Below are 25,558 nucleotides of genomic sequence, written 5' to 3'. Positions count from 1 at the left end.
GCAGGGAAGTGAAATGGCCATGGAGCCAGGACAGTTCGGGGATATTTAAGTTTGGCATGGGAGTTCCGGTCCCAGGGGCAACCTGCGTTCAAAGCTCTAGTCTGGACTTGGAGAAGACAGAGAATGGGTTTCTGCCTCTTACTGTGAGTTCTCTGTTTGGTGGTGAGTCCAGGAGCCTGCACATATGGATGCCCAGATATGAGAATCATGGGAAAGCTGAGAGAGCAAGCAGGAGGATGTACTGAAGCCACCAGTCTGCAATCAGGCAAACAATCGCACAACAAATAGGTACCAGCCAAGGGCAATGAGATAGATTCAACAGGGCAGCTAGGAACTAGGAAACCATATACAAGAGGACGAAAAGCAAATATGTGCCAAGAACTAGAAAATATGAGATTAGACTGTTGGGTAGAAACTTGGGGGTGGGGTGGGAAGCATAATAAAAGTTACATTTGTTGAGAGCTGAAAGTGGGCCGCGCATTATATTAAATGCTTTATTGGCACTGTCCCATTTAATGTTATTGTAAGAGGAAGATACTATTACCATGCCCATTTTAAAGATAAGGAAATTGAGGCACAGAGCAATGAAGCTTTTGCTTATTTGCTATAAGCACACTGCTTATAGCACACTGCTATTAAGCAAGGAAGTCATAATTTTGAACCCAGGCCTATCTGGTTCAGTGCATCTTGCAATATGAGAGTGGAATCTTAGAACCATAGAATTAAGGAAATCTACAAAAGTTCATGCTGGTCAGATTGAATGAAATGTCCTCCTCCTTTTCCTACCATTCTTCAAGACCTTGCTTGAGTCCTCATCTCCTCTAGGAAACCTTGACTACTACTATCAGCTTCTTAGATTTATCCCTTCTCTGAACTTCATGTGCACTTATTGTTTATGGCGCACAGGAAGCACTGTATCACATATTTTTCTATTCTTCCAACTGTTTGTGCCTCACAACTGAACAGTTGATGATGTCAGTAAACCATTGTTGATATAGAGAGAAGCCTAAGTGTTTTATGTTTGTATCTCCCAGAATAGAAAGTCAATTCTTTGAGGTCTGAGATCCACAATGCCTAATACAGCAAGGGACACACAGTGGGACCTTGATACATTTGTGACTAAGCCCCCAGAAACCAACAAAAAGCTCTCAATGTGCAAAAATACAAATGTGAGAGAAGAATGAGCCCTACTTCTTTTGTGTATAATTTTTCCCCAAATGATGTGGCTTTATTGTGTATTTCTTTATAAAAACAATATATGTTATTTGAAAAAAAAAAAAAAACATTTCAAGAAAAACTTCAACTCAAAAAAGCATAACGGGAAAACTATCATCCATAATCTCATCTCCTAGGGACAATAATTGTCAATGATTTGGTATCTAGCCTTAAAGACTTTTTCTCACCAAAAATAGAGCAAATCATACATACTTTCAAAAGCTGATTTTCCCCCCACTAATACAGAATAGACATTTTTACATGTAAATACATATGGATGAACATAATCTTTTTTTTTTTTTTTTTTGCTGAGGAAGAGTCGCCTTGAGCTAACATCTGTTGCCAATCTTCCTCTTTTTTGCTCGAGAAAGATTCACCCTGAGCTAACATCTGTTGCCAATCTTCCTCTTTTTGCTTGAGGAAGATTCGCCCTAAGCTAACATCTATGCCCATCTTCCTCTATTTTGTATGTGGGTCGCCGCTACAGCATGGCTGATGAGTGGTGTAGGTCCATGCCTGGGAACTGCACCCGGGCTGCTGAAGCAGAGTGTGCCGAACTTGACCAGTAAGCCATGGGGCTGACCCCTGTACTTAATCATTTTTAAAGACTCAGTAGTATCTATTTTTAATGGCTATATACCATACTAAATAATATAAATTCCTTACTGGTGAATATTTTGGGGTTTTTTCCCCCAATTTTTTCTTATATTACCCGATATCTTGATGAAACACTTGAACATACATCTTTGTGCATTTCTTCAACTGTTTCCTTAGGAAATAACGTAAGTTACAATATACTACAGTGGTTAAAAGCGTCAGCTCTGGCTCTGCACCACCTAAGTTAGACTCCTGGCTCTGCCACGTACCAGCTTCGTGACCTTAGGAACGTTATTTATCTTCTTTATAATCCAGTTTCATCACCCATATAATGGGGACAATAACAGTACATATATCATAGGGTTGCTGTGTGGATTGAATGAGTTAATTCATGCAAACCACTTAGAACAGTGCCTTTCACACAGTAAATGCACGACAAACGTTAGCCATGATGACGACTGATGATAAATTCCTAGAAGCAGAATTCTCCGTCAAAGCTTTTGATATCCATTGATAAATTGCCCTCCAGAATGGTGTATCAATTTACTCTCCCATTAGCAGGTACCAGAGTGTTTTTGATTGGAAATACCCGAACAGAGCCTAGATGAACATCTTTTAGAAATACTAGAGGGGCTATCTCATTCAACGAAAAACTTTAGGTTTGTGATCTTGAGGATCTCTTTCTACCATTAAATCCCATGCTTCCCTGCCCCACTCCTAAATTATACAAATATAATGAAAATCAGGAGAACATGTTGAAAAAGCCTGGAACACAAGGGAAAGAGAGTGCTAACTTGCATATTTAGATAGTGCTTTATAATTTGCAAAATGTTTTCAAGTAGGGCCGGCCCCATGGCTTGGCGGTGCGCGCGCTCCGCTGCTGGCGGCCTGAGTTCGGATCCCAGGCGCGCACCGACGCACTGCTTCTCCGGCCATGCTGAGGCCGCATCCCACATACAGCAACTAGAAGGATGTGCAACTATGACATACAACTATCTACTGGGGCTTTGGGGAAGAAAAAAAAAAAAGGAGGAGGATTGGCAACGGATGTTAGCTCAGAGCCGGTCTTCCTCAGCAAAAAGAGGAGGATTACACGGATGTTAGCTCAGGGCTGATCTCCCTCACCAAAAAAAAAAAAAAAAAAAAAATGTTTTCAAGTATATTCTCATTTTGTGGTACAAACACCACCTGACTTATTGGTTACGAAAACTCAAGCTTTCCAACTGGGACAACTGAGGGATGATCAGGTTACGAAATAACCAAAGGGATGCCAGGTCTCATTTAACTCTCTTCTAGATCCTAAGTCCCAGTACTGCACCTCAGAACAAAATGGGCCCCTGAGTGCCTGCACCCTTCACCTTACCACCCCCAGATCAAAAGCTCTCTAAGGTCCTCTTATCTTCCACTGTCACTATCCAAGCATTCAGAAGCTTCTTATCTTTGGATTTTAACCTTGCAACCACAGCTATTTCTCTCTACTTTCTAGTAACTCTTGTATCAAATGAACACAGGCAAGGAATTAAAGATACAATCTTGTTACCTGAAGAAGCTTGAAATATTTCAGTTTACTTAGCTGTCTCTCACTTCTCACTTCATCCACCAACAGTGCCACTGTGTGTGTGCATTTACTAGAATTTAACAAATGAAAGTTCCTTAGCTATTTCTATCCTGCTGTTCCTTGCTCCAATAAAATCATTTTTCTTAATTTTTCAGGTTTCTAGAGAAGCAGAGCTCAGCCTAGTGTCTTCAGGATCTCCCTAAAATTCTCCTTTTTAGCACCCTCCCCTGCTAATAGAAAGTGTGAGTATTCCACTCGATTGGAAGCTATATGTGTTTCAGCCAAAGACCCAGTGCAGACATATGCTCGTAGCAGAAAAGAACAAGAGGCTCGTTTAAAAACTGGGCTCTAGTTACATTTCTGATCATTACAGCATTTGCTGAAGTAAAGGCTTACGTCTACATCAGAGAATGAGTGCTGTAACTGTGCCCTGAGAGTTAAAATCAAGACAAGTGCACTGAAAATACAATTATGGGCATTTGAATACACTCCTACTTACCAATGGCCATAATCAAGGCAGTCCCTCTTTCTTAAAATATATGGTAGTTAATTTTGGTCTTCAGTATGACATTTTTGTATTGTCACTCTTCCCATTCAAATACGATATGCCAAATGATGCTGCTACATACGGACTATGCAGGCATAAATTTTAAAAAACTAGTGTAAATAGTAAGGCTTTCTTTTGGTGGGTATCTAAAGCTGCCACCTCCAGGGTGTGCTGTTCTTCTGGGTCCTAAACCTTTGCTTGCTATCAGCCTCCTCCCTAGTTCTTTCTGGTTTGTCTCCAGATATTATTTTTTAGACATCTAATCAATCACCCTTTATTGAGTATTTTCTCTGCATTTACCATCATGTGAAATGCTATGAGGACTACAAAGAAAGGAGAAGACACTACCCCTGTCCTCAAGGAGCCCACAACTTAGTTGGGGATCCAGACCAACATATTTAAGTCAATAAAAATACTATTTTTTATGGATGATATATTGTTAACTTTCCATTAATGCTAAATAAAATAAGCATATCAGTATGCAGTAAGGTACAGATCACCACAGAAGATTTAGAAGACAGAGTAGTGGACAATGATAATATTTTGTTCATACTGAACACCCATTTCCTAGACAGTGCCTGACACGTAGACACCCAATAAATATTTATAGACTGAATTCCCCCCTCTCCTCACTTGCCATCTATTTCAAAGCTAAGGGACCAGGTGTTTTCCAGGACATCTACCTTCCCCAAAGGGCCCCTGAGTCATTACAATTTCCATAAGGTTGTGCAGTTTTCTGGCACCCGTCCCAGAGGGGGCTATGCCTCATCTAACAAGTCAGTGTGTGCTGCTTCTCTGGGGACAGTGTCCATGGGAGTTTGCTTTGCACTTCTAATGAGACAGTGTTTCTTTGGTGGGTGGTGGGAAGGAGCAAGGTGGTGGTACAGGTCTGCAGTGGTGAGGCTTGTTTCCTCAGCAAAGTACGCACACATCCCTGATAGACGCCCTATGGCTCTTACCTCTATCAGCAGTCTGCTGCCCAGGAAAGGGCATTCAGCCATGAAATCTTTGATATTATGACTGGGTTACAAGAGAGCAACACTTGTTTGCAAAGGCATCTCCTCAAAGTATTTTCACTTAGCACTTATTTGAGGGTGCTGATCAGGAAAAAGACACAAGCTGAGTCAAAAGGTATCTGTAGAAGGTGAAAACACTACCTCTCACCCTCTCCAGGCAGCCACAGCTTCCTCTTGCCAGAGCTGATCCAGGAAAGGGTTAGCAGTTTTATTCGCCTCCCTCTCCACCTGAAATGCCTCCTGTCCACACCAACTGCCTGGGCACCTGCAACCTCTAAGACTCATTCCTCAGTGGACCAGTTTACATGCCCCGTTGTGGAGATTCAGTTACAGACGTACTGACAGGTGATGCTGGAAAAAGTCATAATATTTCTGGACTCAATTTTCCCATCTATAAAATGAAGTTTTTGGGCTAATTGATTTCTAAGGGCCCTTTTCGAGCTCTGAAACTTAATCTTTAAATGTGTTGTATTCTCCAATGAGAGGCTGAAGTGGGAAAATGAGCCCTCCTCTTCTGCTAGAGCTGTACTGTCAGAGAAAGGAAAGCCTTCAGAGAAGTCAGGTACAAGGTCAGGACTAAGGTTGGCACAGTTTTTTCCACACATGCATTCATTTTCTCACCTACTCATTAATGAAGAATGCCTACCATGTGCCCAAAGAGTGTAAAGCCATAACAGAAACAAAAACTGTGTCCCTGCTTAAGATGGAATGTTATACCACACCCACCATAGGCTGGGTTTTATGGAGATTTTAATGAGGCACTATGCATGACGAGGTTACTAGAAGGTGATGTGCAGAATTATGAATGACTTTTAATCACACAACTCCCCACTTCTCACTGTAAATTTAATTTGTGGTCAGGTCACATAATCTGGGATTACTATGAAACCAATGTATGTTTTGTTTTGTTAACCTCAGAGACTGTGTGAAGGATTTAGGAGGTTGTATATCAGTTCGGTTTACCTGTTCCTTTGGTTTAGCTTTCTCTGCCATCCAGTGTTACCTTATGCTGTTTTAAAGTTTTATTCCAGTGATACTTAATGGTGGACTTTTCCCAAACCACAGAGTCCTTCCCTGCCCTAATGAGTCTCTACCACTGATAGGAGCGTGTGGACTCCCTTAGGTGTGCTGAGGTGGGAAAAAAAAAAAAAAAGAGGCTCCACTGCTTGGGAATATGCTGAGGGCCTTTCTTCCTTTGGCCCAAGAATGCTGTGTCAAAATGAGTGCTGTTTCAAAGGTGGTTGTCTGGCCTAGGCTGGTGCCTCTCTTTGTAGGAAGGTAGCATCTTTGCCCTTGGTGGACTTGAAGCGTGTCTAGATGTAGGGAGCAAAAACAGTGTTTCAAAGGGTGTTATGGTGGCTACCAGCCACCAAAATAGTTTTTTTATCTTTGTCTGATTCAGCTTTTAGTCCTCTCCACAGTTCCAATTTCTTGGGGCAGGGCAGGCTGTTTTATGCCTTGTTGTAGAGATTTGCTTTAATTACTAACACATCATAGAGATAAAACCAAGTTTCCAACACACACAGGAATAGAATAGCCCTAGAAAATAATAGCCCTATAAAAGTGGACCTGGAGTTGCTGGTACTGAGAAAGGATAAAAGAACAGAGTAATAAAAAAAATTAAATGTCAGTATCAAGCGTATTAACTGAACTGAAAATCCCTGTGTGGATAATAAAACACCTTCAACTTAATAATAATAAAAATGCATCTGACGCAGATAATAATGGGAAAAATGAACCAAGAATTTGCACCTTGTTCCCTTCCAGGTTTTTCCTCACAACTTCTAATCTTACTTCAGAGAAGCAAAGTTGAAGCCTATCGGATAATCAGCCTTTCAGGGATGTATGGAGGGTGATGACTCCCTTTTTCTCCATCTCCACTATAAAGTGAACAAAAAGGCAAGAATGCTAATTGCAGTACATGATGCTTGAGTTAAATACAAAACAGTTCATACCAGAGCAGATTCTGAGGCACTAGAAGGAGAGCCTTAGATGGTGTAAGTAGACTGTGTTTCAAAAGATGGTTGCAACAATATTTCCCATCCCATGCACTCTTTTGCAAAGTAACCTTTCCACACCCACCCCCAACCCCAAGAGGTAAAGTCTCTTTCCCCTCCCTTTGAATCTGCATTAGCCCCAGGACCCGTTTTCATCAAAAGAATATGATGAGTGATGCTGTATACCTTCTGAAGCTGGGCCTTAAGAAATCATAGATTCTGCTTTACCGCTTGGAATATTCATTCTTGGTATCCAGTTGCCATGTAAAGAAGGCCAAGCTAGCCATGTGGAGAGGCAGAGAGAGGTCCCAACATCCTAGTCAACCCTGCCAAGGTGCCACACTTGTGAGTGAAGCCATCCTGGTACTCCAACCCCAGCCACCATATGACTGCAACTTCGTGAAAGAAATCAGCTAACATTATGTAAAGCGGAAGAACTGCCCAGCTGAGCCCTGGCCAGATTCCTGACCCACAGAATTGTGAACAAATAAAATGGTTGTTGATTAAAGTCATGAAATTTTGGGGTAGCTTGTTAATGTAGCAAAAGATGATCAAAACAGGTGGAAATCTCCTTCCTAGATAAATTCTAGGAACAGGTTAGACAGTTATTTGTTTTGGGAACTCAGGCAGGGAGAGTTTGAGGCCACAAACATATCCTTCTGGTTTTAACAATCCACTGATTATGGAGAGAGAGAAGGAATGACTTCTCTTAGAGTCTCTATAGTGAGTCTTGTTTGCACTTCTGGACGGGACTTCCTGATAGGAAGCCTTCAAAGAGAAACTGGTTTTACTCTATGGGCTGGTAGCTCTTCAAACAGAAACCCTTCATTCTCGCTCAAGAAAGGCTCCAGTGATGCTCCTTTGCCCACTACCCTCTAGAGCCCCTTCTTGCTGTGGAAAACTAAAGTCAAGAATGAGTCATTTCTGTTCATTTTGTCATTTGATATTATTGAGAATTGTTACTGGTGCCCGGAGCACAAGATGTGCTCTAAAGAATCCTCCCTGATGACTATTTGTTACCACACACCACTGTGGTAACCCAAGCCCCTTTTCAGTGTCTGCTTCTGGCTAGGATTCCCCAGCCAATCAACGCTGCTTCTACGGAATCATCTCTTCTATTTCCTTCCCGCTAGCCATTACTTTCCACTCGTCAGCTGATCTGCAGTTAGAATGCATCAGGCATGTGGAGAGGTGGCCACTTGTAGGCTTCTTCCTTTAAGACGCTATCAATGCCATTGATGGGAGGTTCCCACCTACCAGAAAGGGATTGAGTTGATTTAATGAACAGAAGCACAGGCTGAGGGCTCAGGAGAAGCTTTCCCAAAAGGTTTGGTTGATGCTACGGTTTTGTATGTGAAAATTTTGCTTTGGGGTTGTGAACTCTTTAAAACAAACAGTTGAGGTCATTGTTAATGGGAGACAGGATGATTCGCATAGCTTCTGTCAAGACTGACTGCCTTTAGGGAGGAAATGCAGCAAACAGGGATGGGCCTTTTCACAATGATCCATCTTTCAAAAGCACTAGTGAATGCCCTATCTCATTAATCATAAGAGTCTGGCTTACATGAGAAATGGGGAACAAGAGCTACTCATGAGGCCATCACATCTCTCCTCTTGCTGAATGTGAAAGAGGGCCAAATAATCTCATTTTCTTCCCACTTGCCTACTAAAGAACACCTTTCTGGACAGACTGGGCACAGAAAGAAGGGATGGACATTCAAATTAGTAAGTCTTATTGTTTCATGTCTCTCCTCTGAGGTAAGATGTTAGGGAGGAGAAATTTTGTTTCGTTCTGGGATTGCCCTGGGCTAGACACAAGTTCCATCATGTCCCTTCAATTTACCACCCTACCATCACTCAGTAACCAAGAAGGCCAAAGCAGATGCATCTTCTGCCTCATAATACCTCTCCAACATTCTCACTCCCCTACCTAACACAATGCTTATCACCTAAACTTAACTTGCAAGAAAGAAACAATTGTGCCACACAAAAATCACCAAGGAAATAAAAGCAGAGTAAAAACTTTGCAGGAAGGAATAGCTCGTGAGCCTATCAGACAACCGAGGTTACAAAACCAACTAGCCTGAAACCTAAAGAAAGACAGGCACCTTCAAGCAGATGTGGGATATGAGAACTTGCTTACCTGGGGCAGATGCTGGATGTCAGGTAAGCTGGTAAGAATAAGTCAGCTAAAATTGTTAACAAATTGCCAAAGTCTAAGTGTGGACTAGTGCGCGAGTATAGAGCCTCTGGGAGCAAGATGCACAAGAGGAATTTGCGCCCATTAGGAGACTCTTCCTCACAGACCTCACTGTTCAAGAGAGACTGGAAGCAGAACAGGAGACAAGAGAAGGCTTCCTTCCTGGCAGAGGCCTGGGGGAGACATACAGTAGCCACTTCAGGAAAGAAACAAAGCCCTACCAAGGATGCTTCTACCCTTTTCCCACCACAAAACAAAGCCTTAAGCTGCTTAGGAAAGGGCAGCATTCAGGGCACAGGGCAAGATCTAGCGCAGGGGGAAGGGAATAGGAAAAAACCGTGTATCCAGGAGGAGAGACAGAAAAAAGAGTGGTTCAGATCATTAGAGATTCCTCACTGCTGAAGGAGGAACGGAATCACTGAGAATAGAAAATATGAACACCTCCACCCCTCATCACCAAGCTAGCAAACAATGAATAACCAATTTCAGCAGTAAGTTGCTGAAAGACAGACACTCTGAGATGAAGCACAAAGGGAAGACCTAAAACAAGGATGTTTACTGTTACCACTCTCTTCAGCATTGTGGTGGAGGTTTCAGGTAATGCAATAAGGCAAGTGAAAAACAAGGCTCACAGATTGGAAAGGAAGAAATAGCACTATTCAGATATGATAAGATTGTCTATGTAGAAAATCCCCCAAAAATCTACAAAAAAGCTACTATTACTAATAAGTAAGTTTAGTATGATCACAGGATACAGGGTCACTATACAAAAAAATTCTATCCTAATGCTATACACTAGCAATAAATAATTGGAAATTGAAGTAAATTTTTAAAAAAGGACCACCCTCAACAGCACCAAAAACCAAGAAATACTTAGGTGCCAGATCTGTATGCGTATAACTACAAAATGATGAAATAAACTAAAGAAGACCTAAAAAACTGGAGAGATATACCATGCTCATGGATTGGAGGAATCAAGGTTGGCAAGATGTCAAATTTTCCCAAACTGATCTATAGATTAAACACAATTTCAATTAAAGTTCCAGCAGAATATTTTTGGTAGAAATTGACAAGCTGGTTCTAAAATTTATATAGAAAAGCAAAGAAACTAGAAAAGCCAAAATAATTTTGAAAAAGAAGAACAAAGTTGGAGGATTCACACTACCTATTTTCAAACTTACTATAAAGCTACAGTAATCAAGACAAGACAATATTAGTGAAATTGCAGACATATAGATCAATGGACCAGAATAGAGAGTCCAGAAATAGACTCAGTACACATGTGTGATCATTTGTGTTTGACAAATGTGCAAAGGAAATTCAATGGAGAGAGGAGGGCTTTCTCTACAAATGGTGCCGGAAGAATTCGATAGCCATTATATTAGTTCCCTGACTACTGTAACAACTGGGCTAATTTGTTGGCTTAAAACAACAGAAATTTATTCCCTCTCAGTTCTGAAGACCAGAAGTCCAAAATCAAGAACTGTTTTCAAAAGTAACTTGAGGGGCTGGCCCGGTGGGGCAGTGGTAAAGTTCACGTGCTCTACTTCTGGCGGCCTGGGGTTCACAGGTTCAGATCCCGGGTGCAGACCTACACACTGCTCATCAAGCCATGCTGTGGCAGATGTCCCACAAAAAATAGAGGAAGATGGGCACCAATGTTAGCCCAGGGCCAATCTTCCTCAGCAAAAAAGAGGTGGATTGGCAACAGGTGTTAGCTCTGGGCTAATCTTCCTCACGCACACAAAAAAGTAACTTGAAATTATTATTTGTTCTGCATGGTTATGTTATCAATTTAATATACAATTAAGTTAATTTATTTCTGTTTTCATGTGATTATTGAGTCTCTCTTATTTTTTCCCTTTTTGATTTAATTAAAATTTTTAAATTTTGAAATAATCACAAACTTACAGAAAAGTTGAAAGTACAGTACAAAAAATCCTTTTTTAATTTTCCTGAACCATTTGAGAGTAAATTGCCCATCCGATGCCCTAGCTCTAGCAAATACTTTAGTGTATATTTCCTATAAACAAGGACATTATTCTACATAAGCACAATACAACTATCAAAGTCAGGAAATTTACATTGATATATTACTATCATCTAACCCCCAAATCCCATCCAAGCTTCACCAGTTGTCTCACTATCTTTTAGAACCAAAGGATCTAGTTGAGAATTATGAGTTGCATTTAGTTGTCATCTCTTTGAATCTGGAACAGTTCTTTGACTTTCATGACCTTGACGCTTTTGAAGATTACAGAACAGTTATTTTATAGAATGTCTCTTAATTTGGATTTGTCTGATGTCTTACTGTGATTAGATTCAGATGATTCACTTTTGGCAAGAATATTATACAAGTGACGTTGCTGTTTTTCCTAATTGCAACCTATCAAGTGGCATATGAATTGCCCTGTTACTGATGATATTTACTTTGATCACTTGATTAAGGTGGTGTTTGCCAGGCTTCTCCACTGTAAATTTATATTTCCCCCTCTTAATTAATAAGTATTTTGTGGGGAGGTACTTTGAAATTCTGTAACTATCCCATGCCTCATCAAACTTTCAATGTATTCGGTTATTTATTTATATCTGTGTAGACCTGTGATTTCTTATTTTTTCAATATAATTTGTTACTAAAATCATCTATTTTTGTGCTCTAATTAGCCTCAATTTAGCCAGTGGGGGCCCCTTCAAGCTGGTTTCTGCATCCTTTCGACACACCTCCATCATTCTTTGAACACCTGATCTCTGGTACAAAAAGATGTTCCGGGGTCATCTTGTACTTTCCCTGGAAACAGTCATTTGTCCAAAATGACCTGGCTCCTTTTAGTGGAAAATTACATGAAAAGCCAGGATACAGCACTAGACATGCTTGCTCATTGCCACTGGGGTGTTATTGCTCCCATACAAACTTAGGAAATATAGGTACTACATATGTTTCTATATATGTATACGTAACACATATATATCAACTATACATATTTACCTCTATATTTATTTCTCTATTTATCTATAATAAAAACTATGAGTTCACACTATAGAGTTCCTTTGAGTTTTTTCCCTTTCCATAGCTGTAAACCTCTTCTCTGTCAGTTAGAAATTGCCCTCCATTATCCTTAATATATTTACTTATTTAATCAATCTTCCTTTACATAATGAGTCACCTATCTCAGTACTACCTTCTCCCTCATGTGGATGCCCTCCTTTTCCTGTCCGGCTCTGACTTTCCTTTCTGGACAGCTCTCTCATGTGCAAGCCTTCCTTATGCTACCCCTGAGCTCTGATTCCCCACGCCAGACTGCCTCTCCAAGAGCACACTCTCCTCGACCTGCAGGGGTCTGACACCTCGAGCTGGACTGGCCCCACGCATGCATGCCCACCTAACCCTGTGTGGGCTCTGACGCCCCATGCCAGGGCACCTCTCTGTGAGGATGCCCTCTGTACCTGGCTGGGCTCTGGTTCCTCATGCCAGGTCATGCTTCACACGTAGACACCCTCCTCATTCAGCTCCGACTCTGACATCACATGCCAGGCCATTCCTCTGTAGAGATACCTCCTCACCCTTAATTTTATTTTTTGACTATATAAACGCTTAAGGACTACTGGAAAATAAGAAGAATGATGGAAGCTTAGAGTTGACCAAATGTCTCAATTTTCAAAAAAGGGAAGAAAATGGATACTGAAAACTAAAATAAAATAGACATCTCATATACTGTCACTGATATTCTCTGACACAGTAATTTCTTTCCTGATAGTTACACTGAATCATCTGACATGCTAAAAAAAAGCCTTATATACCAAAATGATCACAACAGATTCATTTATAATAACTTAAAATTGACAACATCCAATAATAGGGGAATGCTAATGTAATTTATAGTGCAGCCATGACAATTTTAATTATGTTTGCAAAAATACAGGAGAAATGTTCTTAAAATAGTCAGTATATAAAAATCAGCATATCTGGGGCCAGCCCTGTGGCGCAGTGGTTAAGTGCGTGCGCTCCGCTGCTGGCAGCCCGGGGTTCACCGGTTCGGATCCCGAGCGCGCACCGACGCACCACTTGTCAGGCCATGCTGTGGCGGCGTCCCGCATAAAGTGGAGGAAGATGGGCAGGGATGTTAGCTCAGGGCCAGTCTTCCTCAGCAAAAAGGGGAGGATTGGCATGGATGTTAGCTCAGGGCTGATCCTCCTCACAAATAAATAAATAAAATATTTAAAAAATCAGCATATCAAATTGAATATATAGTATAAGCTCAATTATGAAAAAATACACGTTAGTGAGGAAAGGAGATACACCAAAATATTACAGTGATTACCTCTGGGTGGCATGACAATGGGTAATTTCTTTTTCCTTCTGAATTGTACCTTTTATATTTTCTAAATTTATTTAATGAGCATGTGTTAGTTTTAAAATGGGAAAAATAAATGTTAAGACATGAATTAGCACCGATTTCCACAGCACTACAATGAATACAAAGTTAAGTGAGGAGAGATCCTGCTTTTAATGAGCTAATACTGCAGCAGCTACTTACACTTGTGACCAAAGAATGAGTGTCTTTATAGGAAGGTCATCACCTTAGAAGCAAGCATAGAACCTTGGGAGCCATGAGGAAGGACACTGTCATCTGAATAATAGTAGTAGTGAGTGGTACCAGCAGTAGCAGCTAACATATTGAGCACTAACTACATGCCAAGTATTGTTCGTGTATCTCCATATTTAATCCTCAGTAGTTCTATTATTACCTTCTTTTTACAAATGAGGAAACTGAGGCACTGAAAGGTTAACTTATTGATGATCAGACAGCTAGCATGTGACAAAGCCAGGAATTTGAATATAGGCAATCGATTTCATGGACTAGTAGAGACTGGACAGTTTATAAAAAGATGAACCCTGCTAATTCAAGGAGTGAAAGATATTGCAGCAGTGACCTCACATCCTTCTAATCTGGCAAAGACAGGATATACACACACAATTCTATATATAAGGCAGAAAGCAATAACTGTCATCAGAGAGAGCTATGGTTATGGGATCTTCGAGCAGGGATAGAGGACTTCCATCTGACAGCAACATGGAGAATAATTCAGCAGACAATGACACTGGCAGCAGGGAGACCAATTAAGAAATGTTGTGGTAATTGTGGTAGGAGAAGAAGGTGGCCTGCACTAAGGTGTCTCTCTCTTCTATAGGCCTAGCTTTGTGGATTAAAGGTTTACACTGTGTGCTTCCCATAAAATCCCACTATTATGCCTTATTTTCCCATTCCAGACCCGCCCTGGATAATACCAATATTTGCAGGTCAGGAGAAGTTGAGGATTTAAAAAACATTATGCAATTCTGGTACCTAAACTTCATGATCCCTCCTTCTTAGCTACTTTCTCTCCCTTTTACTTAAATTAAGATAAGGAGCGAAGACACAGTGAACACAGAGGAGGATCAAGAAGCAGGATTTCCTGAGTTGGTATAGCATGGATGCCCAAGTTGGACCTCCGAACTCAGGGGCACAGAATGAGGTATTGATCACCTCTGCTACCTATGGTCCCTCAGCTACACAAAGGAGCTGGTGTAAAAGGAGTGGGTCCATTCAGAGTGCTCACTGTGTGCAAGACTCACTATGCACCAAGTGCTTGCCAGCAGAGGAAGGAAAAGTCCTCCAACTGGGGAGCTTCAGTCTTCCACCATAGGGGTATTCCTTGTTCAGGGTAGAACAGAGGGGCCTTGTCTTAAAGGGGCCAGACAGAAGAGTGGAGGTCAGAGAAAAAGATATAAGATAACTACATGTGAAAATGGATGCTTGAGTGCTTAGGCCCATCGAGGTCTGCTTCAAGAAACTGATATTTGGCATTTTTGGTTAGGAACCTCCAGGAATTGAAGAGAAGATGAGCATCTTTAAGGCTCCTTGATTATGCTTTTTCTTTGTGCCTCAACTGCCTTGAAGAAGAGCTAGCATATAACAGGCATTCAATAAGTAATAAGTGCTGATATGATTACTTCATGCCAGACTCGCTGCTAAGCATTTTCATATATAATTTTATTTTATTATATTTTTAAATTTCATCTGTTTTGTGTTTTGTTTTTTGTTTTTTTGAGGAAGACTGGCCCTGAGCTAACATCTATTGCCAATCTTCCTCTTTTTCGTTTATCTCCCCAAAGCCCAGTACATAGCTGCATATCCTAGTTGCAGGTCCTTCTAGTTCTTCTATGTAGGACGCCGCCTCAGCATGGCTTGATGAGCAGTGAGTAGGTCCACACCCAGGATCCGAACCGGAGAACCCCAGGCTGCTGAAGCGGAATGCACGAACTTAACCACTACGCCATGGGGCCGGCCCCAATATATCATTTTAATTATCTTCAAAAAAACCCATAAGACAAGGTGTATTAATAAGTCCACTTTGCAGATGAAGAGAATCAGGCCAGAGAGGTTAAATAATTTGTTCCAAATCACCGAAGGACTCTTTGGAAAAAGGAGAATGTATACTACTAGGAGCAATGAAGGGAGAAAATTTTGCCAGTTTACAGGTCAATGTGTACTCGGAGGAAAAATTTTACTTGCCTTCTGTTAAACAAGAGAATACCTCGTAAATGTGTTATTTGTGGATGTGCACAGTAAGGCTGTAAACTTAGCGTTCAGCTCATCAGCAAGGTGAATTTTTCAGGTTGCTTCCTGCTCTAGTAGCTAGAGCGCTTTAATCATAAGCATAAAGACATTTTACAGTTTTCGCATTCATGCATATGCATGAATTCTTTGATGCTGCCTTAATTTCTAGAGACACAACCCAGAATAAGGAGGCTACCCAACAAGGGTCTCAGAATATGGTGTGTGTGAGTGAGTGTACGCGTACACGTGTATATGTATGTATTCATGTATGTGTTTATATCTGTAACAATTACTAATCACGTTAATCTATCAAATTAACCTCATTAGTAGTGATTTATTTATTAGTAATGATTTATTTGTCCACTATTCTCCAACACTGTTCCTCACCTTGCTGAGTTTTTATTTGTTCCCAGGACCTCTTTTGCATTTATCCCTTCCTACTTACTCTGGTTTTTATATTTCCTTAAACCTTCAATTCTTCTCTTACATGCCCAACTAAAAAAAAAAAAAAAAAAGGAACAAAGAAAAAAGAACTGGAGAGAATGAAAGAAGGACCAATATTTTAGCAATTTGATTGTACCTGCAGTTGCTAGTATCTGGGGGCCTTGCTTTCAATAGGCAACAAGAGGCACCAGCATTCGCCAATGATAACAACTGAAAGAAAGGGTTGGTCTGGAATCCCTAAGGCTAGAGAAGAGAGGCCTGAAGGGAACACCAGTTGCAATAATCAAATGGTCAGCCAGTGTGTGGATACTGACAACCAAGTTACTGGTCTCATTTTTTAAAGCTTGGCTTTGGCAGTGGCAGGAGGCAGTGAGGTGGGGAGTGCGGAGGGAGAGAGTGCAGGACTACATGATCTTGAAAGATCATTATCAGAGCTGGGACACAGACCAATCGCTTAGACAGCAGAATCCAGCTACTAAAGCATCCTGCGCTCTCGGATTTTAAGCTTCTCCCTCCATGCTGCAACACTGCTTGAGTTCAGACAATGATTCTTATGCCAAGATTAGCAGTTTATAATTGTTACACTAGTACTAAAGACTCACCATTTTACCTCTTTCATTTTTCTCCTTCTAGCATTACTCATTCTTTTAATCTTTAGTTTACTCTTTGTTTTCCTTCTCTTCCCTACTCTAATCTAAGCTGAGTCAAAAAGGGAAAGGATTTAGTTTTGTTAGAGGGTCAGCCACAGGTCATCCCTCTCTTCACTTTTTTTGCTCTGGCCCCAAAGAAGGAGCACTCCCTAAATATTAAATAATGAGGTTGCTGCTTCCTTCTGCCTTAATCTATTACCTAATTATAACCAGCATTATAGTACTTCAGTTTGCCATATTTTATTTTCACAATCATTTTTTGAAATAGGTAGGAGAAAGATCATTAGTATTTCACATATATACGAAAAAACTAAGGTTCAGAGAGTTTGTGCTGGTGGAGCCACGGTTGAATACTGGTTCATGTACTGTGGAGTTACTGAGGACCTGACTCATAGTACAGCCTCAGGTAAGCCACTTAACTTATTTGTGTCTAATCTCTAAAATGGGGATGAAAGTACCAATTTGCTTCCCAGGGAAGCTGCAGAGATTAATTAGCCAACAAACAATTGTAAAAGGATTTGGAGATTCCAAATGTTACATAAATGTTTTAATAAGCTTTTAATGTTAAGGCTCCATTAGGTATCCATGGGTGGAAATGAGGTGAATTTACCTGTTAGTGCTTATATTTTCCAGGGCCCAGAGAGTATATAAACTGGATTGAGCTGGTTTAAGGAATATGCCCAGATCTTTCTAAACTGCTTCTAGGTGCTGGCCTTGCCACTTGCAAGTCCTCTCTCTGCTGGCCCTCCTCCACTTGAACCCAAGCAGACGGTTGCTCTCTGTCCAGCCAAGGCAATGAGACAACACCAGAGGAGGGCTGGCTTCTCATGCGCCCCTGGGGCAGCAGAGATATCACAAACAGGCTCCCTACAGACCTTCCAGATGGGCACTCTGACCTCCAAGAAAACCTCCCAAATAACTTCCAGGGCATTCAAAGCATGTATAGTGTGGCAACGGCCACTAAGAAATGACCCAGACCTATATCTAGGGTCTCCATGCTATAGTTTCCCTCTCTTCATTGAAATTCACTTAACTTGCCTTATAACAAGTTTAAGTATGTTATATTGCATAGGAAAATTGGTGACAACTTAACATCACATCAAAGAAAATATCTGACATCAATTTACTTTACAAGAAAAGAAATCGCTAAGGCCCATGGAAGACAAGCTGTGCAATGACATGCTATCATAGTGCTAATCTAAAAGACTGTGGCCTGCTCGATATCACTTAGTTTCATGACTATAAGGAAGTTAGTTCCCTTTTCCTTTCTGTGCTTTACTTTTCCCAGGCTGTGAAACAAAGATGATGGCCACTGTCTAAAATCTGCCTCAACTGAAAATCACTTTAAGCCAGGAGTGAGGGGCCGGCCCCGTGGCGTAGTGGTTAAGTGCGCGCGCTCTGCTGCTGGCGGCCCAGGTTCGGATCCTGGGCGCACACCGATGCACTGCTTGTCAGGCCATGCTGTGGTGGTCTCCCATGTAAAGTGCAGGAAGATGGGCATGGATGTTAGCCCAGGGCCAGTCCTCCTCAGCAAAAAAAAAAAAGCCAGGAATGATATTCAGCTGGTACATTCACTTTCTTCATCTGAAAATGAAGGATAAAATAATTGACATCAAATTACTAAATTTAAAAATGCCTGCAAATTTTATTTATTTATTTTTTGGTGAGGAAAATTGGCCCTGAGCTAACATCTGTTGCTAATCTTCCTCTTTTTGCCGAGGAAGGTTAACCCTGAGCTAACATCTCTGCCCATCTTCCTCTACTTTATATGTGGGATGCCGCCACAGCATGGCTTGATGAGCGGTGCGTAGGTCCGCGCCCGGGATACGAACCTGCAAACCCTGGGCCGCCAAAGTGGAGCATGCGAACTTAACCACTATGCCACCAGGCTGGTCCCCCGCAAATTTTAAATGATAGATCATGGCTCTCCCATCACCTGGAATGCTGCTCTTCTCTCAGATATCTGCCTGACTAATTATGTCATCTCCCTCCAGGCATTGCTTAAATCTTACCTCAATGAGGCCTCCCATCTTATTTAATACCACAACCTGTCCCCTCCAGATCCCCGCACTCTAACCCCCTTTCCCTTGTTCTACTTTCTTACTCTTTCCACAGTACTTATTACCTACCTACAGCTATATAGTTTATTAATTATTCTTATTATCTGTTTCCTCACCCCTCCATCCTAAATTGTAAGCTCCATAAGGTAGGCATCTTGGTCTGTTTTGTTCACCGATGTATCTCAAGCACCTGGCACAGAGCAAAGGCTCAGCAAATAGTTATTAAATGAGTGAATGGACCTCTAAGAATAATTTACTTTTAAATTACTTGAGGGCAGAGGCTAACTTCTTTTGAATAGTCACTATACTCAACTCAGGGTTTGTGCCCAGAAGATATTTAAAAACACATTCTATTTGATTGACATATGTATCTGAAAACCATAAGTACTCTGTTACTGACTTCTTTTATCTGTCTTCTCCTTGGTTTTGGGAAACCCTTGTGATTAACCAGCCAGGTAAGAGGGTCAAGCTGGGAAGGTGAAGCTGGGAAAATGCAAGGGACATGAAGGAAAAGGTAAGGGATGACTGAGCAGAGATCCAGAATAACTGAGAAACAGCCAGTGTACTCACAATGATAAGATAAGTCATTAAGAGCTTCACAGAACCTGTGAGATTCGCTAATGGAATAGCCAGAGAGGATGAAGACTGTTTTCAACATTTACAACCTCTATCCTTTTGTCGGCCGGACTCACTACCTGGTGTGTTCCAGGCACTTGAATAATAGGGAATACTATGATTGCCACTGAAAAACAGAATCAGATCTAATAAAAGAGGCAAGAGCTATACCAAGCTGGTTAACACCTACTCACTGCAGTGGGAAATGCTGTGTATGAGAAAAGTTCACAGGGCCATCTATGTTTCCAGATTTATCAGAGAAACCTTTCTAAAGGAAAGGTAGGCCTATCAAGTATGGAGGGAAATATTTTTATGTAGACATAAAAACAAGTATGTAATAATTATATTTTTATAGGACAATTCACTCAAGAAGCTTCTTAATCATTTTTTAATATAAACACCTTATTGTATATTTGAGTGTCACTGTACCTAGTTATGGAATCTCAAAAGCAAACAAACAAACAGCCCTGGGCTACAAGCTTAGCTGATTATCAGCTGGGGAGAGCACACAACCTTTCCTTTTGTGATATAATATTTCATAATTGGGTCCTTATGGGGGCATTGGTACTTTTCTCAGGAAATATCTGATACTGGCCTATGTGGGAGACAGGTCATGCGGCTGGCTGGGCTACACGAGTAATTCTCCTGGAAAATGTTATCATTGCTCAATGAGCTGTGTATATCACTTAACATATCCCCAACACTTCAAACAACTCATCACAAGCTACTCTGAACCCTAACTGGACAGCAGGAACTTTCATGCTAGGGGTCCCCTCATTTACTTATCATTCCTTAGAAACTGAACCAATAAGGTGAGGCTGACGGCTAAGATACTAAAAGGACAGGACACACTTACTTTCATGTGAGGGCTTGTAGTCCACTCACTCTCTCTTCAGAGACTAGCTGCTTACGAGAGTCACTAGTACTGAAAATGTATGGTGGCAATGGCGTCTGTGTTCAGTATGTCTAAGGTCCATCCTCTTCACCCCACACCCCTCCCCCTAATCTCACCCAAAGAACACAGCTGTTTTTTCTTTGGTCATCAGACTCTACTCTAATTTGGTAAAAAGGTAGAAAGAGCCCCAGAGGCAGATAAAGTTATGAGGGTTAACTGATTTCAAGAGCTGGGCCGGCTCCGTGGCTTAGCGGTTAAGTGCGCACGCTCTGATGCTGGCGGCCTGGGTTCGGATCCCGGGAGCGCCCCGAGGCACCACTTCTCCGTCCAACGTGAGGCCGAGTCCCACGTACAGCAACTAAAAGGATGTGAACCTATGACATACAACTGTCTGCTGGGGCTTTGGGGGGAAAAAAACTGAATAAATAAAATCTTTAAAAAAAAAAAAAAGAGCTAATAGCCACTGAGAGACCAGTATTGAGAAAATGCAGCGGGGAAAAAAACCCCAAACACAAAGATTCCTTAACTTGTTTTAAATCATTGGACCAAACACATTTACACTTTGGGAAAGTGAGTAAGGCACCAAGTTATGAGTGCAGTTTATAAAAGATAAAGATCTGAGTCATCCCTTTGTGGTTATAGATTATGAAATCATTTCAGGCTGTCCCTAGACAGTATTCTCCACGAATGTTAGATTGCAAACAGAGCAAACAGAGGGATCGCATCTCTGATTATGACCCCTGTTAAGGTTTTCTCCTAAGCATCCTTGTATAGTTTACAATTTAATTTTTTGTCTTTGTAATCTTTAGCCCTTGTGTATATATCATCTAATGAAAAGGTCTTTTTTGAATTAACATGGTATTTGGAAAAAGAACATGTGTTTCTGTTTTATTATTAAATACATTTATAAAAAGAGAAAATGTTCTCAGACCTAGTAGATGCCTGTTTTTTGGGTTTTTTAAAAGGAAGAATCTTGTAACACTTCAGGAAAATAGAATCTTTAACATAAACACTCAGATGGCATGGGCCATAGTAAGTTTTGGGGTAGAGAGTAATTGTGGAGCTTAGGAATTCAGATTTGCCTCATCTGACCACCTTGGGGGTAAACACACTGCACTGCCTTTTCCCAACTAGATCGTAAGCTTGGCATCTATTAGGCAGGACATTCTGGGATACAGACCATTCCAATTACCACAATGGTCTTCTGTTTCAAGACTGCTTGTTTATAAATATAGCTACTTTCTAGTTTAATTTCTCTCCTTTTTCAGTTTGTTTAAGCTCCAAATCTTTTCAGAGTGTAAAAGCCTAAATGAGGATTTTTTAGATTAATGCCTGGCAATATGCATTAAAATAACGAAAGATACCAAAAATGTATGTTACGTAAACATCTAGTTTACATTCACTAGTAATCAAGGAAATGGACATTACAGCAATGAGAAGTCGCCGTTTTACACCTAAGAATTAGCAAATGTATTAAAATATTAACTCTTCATGTCTGCAAGGTTTTGGTAAAACCAGTATACTCGTGCCTTGCAAATAGCACCATAATATGGCAAATCGTTTAGGAAGAAATATTACCTTACGTATTGAGAATCACAAAAATATTTCCACCCTTGGGCATAACGATTACACCTCAAGAAATTTACCCGAAGGGAATAATTTAATAGACTAAAAATGTTAGATGTATGAAAACATATATTACAGAATTCTCAGGAAAAAAAAAGAAAACAAATTACATAAAATTGGAAACAAGCTAAATCAATAGATCGCAACTAGGGTGTAAGCATCATTTTACGGGGAGAGAAGTATATTAGAATTCCTCCCAGAGGAAAAGAGGAAAGAAACAAATACATGTGTGGTTTGAAAAGCACATTGAGAATTACTATTGCTTTTATTTTCTTTTAGACATAAAATTGCTTTATTTTATAATTTTAAATAATACTAAACAGGATATGTTACTTTTATGTTCATTAAACAGAGGTATGAGTAAAGAAAGTTTGATAACTATCAATCTAAATATCAATAGCAAGTCTAACAACAAACAGACAAAAAAAGAAACTCAACAACAATAACAATAGTTAATGTTTATTGAGTACTTTATGTGTCAGGTATTACCTAAGTTCTTGGCATACGTTATTCTTTATTTAATTTTCATATCCCTAGGTGGTAGAGCAATTGAAACATTTTACATTGATTTAAAAAATCATTATCAGAACCAGGTAGTAAACAAAAAATTCATTTGGTTGTCTGAGAGGGCAGAGAAGTGTCTGAAGCTTGGGTTTTTCAAGCCTACCTGGGGACTGGAGACAAGGACTTGAACCTTGTACGGAGCTGGGTTAGAAGTGAAATTGCTGTGTAAAGACAAGACTCTTCAAGGGTTGAACCTTAGTGAAAGGGCAGACCAAAAAACAAATCTACCCTTTGGTATAGCAGGAATAAGAAATCTATTTATCATAACATATTAAATACTCTGTTTTGGATTTTGCTTCCTCCACCCCCATTTAATAATGTATTGGGCATCATTTCACATCAGTATATAAAACTTCTTCAATAGTATCCTATTAAACAGTTTCAATAACCTGGTACATGTGTACAAGTACATAAATCTGCAGGACTGAGCAGATCCAAAGATATGCACATTATATTCTCTCCTTAGAAGTTGTACCAATTTATACTACAACAGCAACATATGAGACAATCTCTTCAAATCCTAGGAAATAAAGTGTGTTGGTAACTTATAAAAGAATAGAAATAGAATGTTTCTAAAGGGAAAAAATGAGAAAGGAGATTAGAAAAATCAATCAAATAGAAGGTAGAGACTAAGGAGATATGATGACTAAATGCAATGTAGTATCCTGGAATGGATCCTGAAATAGAAAAAGGACATTAATGGAAAAACTGGTGAAATCTGAATAAAGTCTACAGTTTAGTTAATAATAATGTACCAATGTTAATTTCTCAGTTGTGACAAATGTACCACAGTAATATAAAAGATGTTAACGTTAGGGGAAGCTGGGTGAAGGGCATACATGAACTCTGTATTATCTTTGCAACTTTTCTGTAAATCTAAAATTCTCTCCCCCAAATTTTATTTAAAAATAAAGAAAAAACAAGAGGGAAAAGGGGAAGGCCATCCCAGCAATGGAGGTGGGTAGCATAAGCAAAGACATGGAGGGGAAAATAGCACCATCCATGGAAGGAACTACACAGTTTGGTGTTGCCAGAAAGTAAAGTTGCATCTCTGAATGTGTGAGTTGCTTAATTATTCCTTTTCTCCAACATCCCTTTAAAAACTCTTCATCTAGGTTTACTTGGGTTGTCATGCTTTAAAGAAAAAGTGTGAATTTAAGTTTTACATTCGCTTTGATTATATCATAATACCATCACCAAAGCACTGTCATTCTGGCAGTAACTACGAAGGGACTAATTTCATTCATTAAGTTGGTAGATGAGGCACATCAGTGAACTGGTGTTCAAGTTATGTGAACAGCCAAGTGGTGGTGCTTATATTAAATATGACATCTATGTTAGTCAATTAAATAACGGCAAAAGCAAAAACAAAAGCTTTGAAATTAGGGACAGTATGTTTTCTGTCCTCTTAACCAGAAGCAAATTGTATATTTGCCAGGTAAATAGGAAGCAGCAGAATTGACAACCACTATATAAAATCAAAAAAAGATAATCTTTGATATGTGTGTCAAAGACTGAAAGTAATTTCAGGTGTAAAATAGTTTTACAAAATATCTGCATTCTATACATTCATATTTGTAATGTTAACATTTTAAAACCAAAATATAAAAAATACAAGTCAGGAAAAGATAAAAACAAACAAACAAAAAGGCAATGACAAGGTATGGTAAATAGTACAAATAAGATGTTAAAAATAAAAATCTGATAACAATGGTCTAAATTAATCAGTTAAAATATAGAGGCTCTCTATATTTTATTTTATTAATATAGAGATATTTTATTAATAGGCAAATCCAACTATATACTGCTTGTAAGAGACAAATCTAAAATATAGCCATGAGGACACAGAAAGTTCAAAGTCAAGCAATGGAAAAAGACATATTGAGCAAATACTAAAAAAAAAAAAAAAAAGAAAAGAAAGAAAGTAGGTTCAGTATAGACTACAAGACAAAAAACAGTATTAGAAATAAAGAGGGTCACTCTATACTGGTAAAAGAATAATTCACCAAGACATAAAATTTCTAAACTTTTATATACCCAATAGCACAGTCTCAAAATATACAACTATACAAAGAAAAAACAGACACTATTATAAGGATAAATTGACACACCACAATAATGGAGATTTTAACACTCTTCTTTTGGTAATCGATAGAGCAAATTTTAAAAAACTAGTAAAGATGTAGAAGATATGAATGGCACAATTATTAAGTTTGATTCACTGAATATGTAACCTTGCACTCATTTACTAGAAAATACGCATTCTTTTCAAGTACCTGTGGGGTGTTTATAGAACTTGGTCACAAGTTTGCTATAAAGCAAACCCCCAAAAATACCACATTCTTTGAATCAGTGCAATAAAATTATAAATAAATAACTTAAATATGTGTCTCTTTTTTTTTCTAAACAAGACAGTCTTTCACCAGGAAGATTATAATTTCACTCAACTCAGAAAAACAACTTGGTGGGGCAAAAAAGCTAAGGGGATACCTTCATTTCAGCATTACATAACTAACGTTTCTCACTAATGCTATTCATCAAGCCAAGAAGAAGAGTATTGCTGGTGGAGGAATAGTGTTTGTAAAGGTACAAAGATATGAAAGAGTAAGGCATTTGGGGGGAAAGTATGATTGAAGCACAGGATCAGAGGGAAAAAGTAGAAAAGAGGCTGTTAAGGTAAATTGGAGTCAGTAAATTTGGATTTTAGCCAGGAGAAGTAGGTTTGGATTTTATCCCTTAGGCAAAGGGAAGTGATGAAAGGTGTCTAAGTGTGGGGTTGATAAATTTGATCATTCTATTCCACTGTGGAGGATGGACCACGCTGAAGGAACAATGGAGGAAGAGAGAAATTGAAAGAGTTTCAATTGGGGTAGGAGCAGCGGAGATAACAGAGTAACAAATTGGTTTGAGATGTGGTAAGGACACAGAGTTGACATCATCTGATAATTTACCCTATATCCAGGGAATGAATAAGT

At 39.7% G+C, this 25,558-nt stretch overlaps 1 protein-coding gene across 3 annotated transcripts in view; it reads right to left on the bottom strand.

Moving 5' to 3' along the window:
• EXOC6B (exocyst complex component 6B) overlaps nt 1–25,558 on the bottom strand; it is a 596,645-nt gene that overhangs the window by 28,738 nt on the left and 542,349 nt on the right. Inside the window, exon 21 of one of the 3 annotated variants that reach the window (XM_087436582.1) lies at nt 18,275–18,407. The exons of the other annotated variants lie outside the window; for them this stretch is intronic. Within the exon in view, the coding sequence (XP_087292708.1) occupies nt 18,351–18,407 (57 nt within the window). The 3' untranslated portion in view covers nt 18,275–18,350. Of the gene's footprint in view, nt 1–18,274; nt 18,408–25,558 lie in introns of those variants that run through there. 3 annotated transcript variants of the gene reach the window in all.

This window comes from Ceratotherium simum, chromosome 11, assembly GCF_057802395.1.
Source record: "Ceratotherium simum simum isolate JZ-2026a chromosome 11, ASM5780239v1, whole genome shotgun sequence".
In the NCBI taxonomy this organism is placed as follows: Eukaryota; Metazoa; Chordata; class Mammalia; order Perissodactyla; family Rhinocerotidae; genus Ceratotherium; species Ceratotherium simum.
The sequence above is the reverse complement of the archived record's forward strand: the minus strand, read 5'-3'. Positions and strand labels throughout refer to the sequence as shown.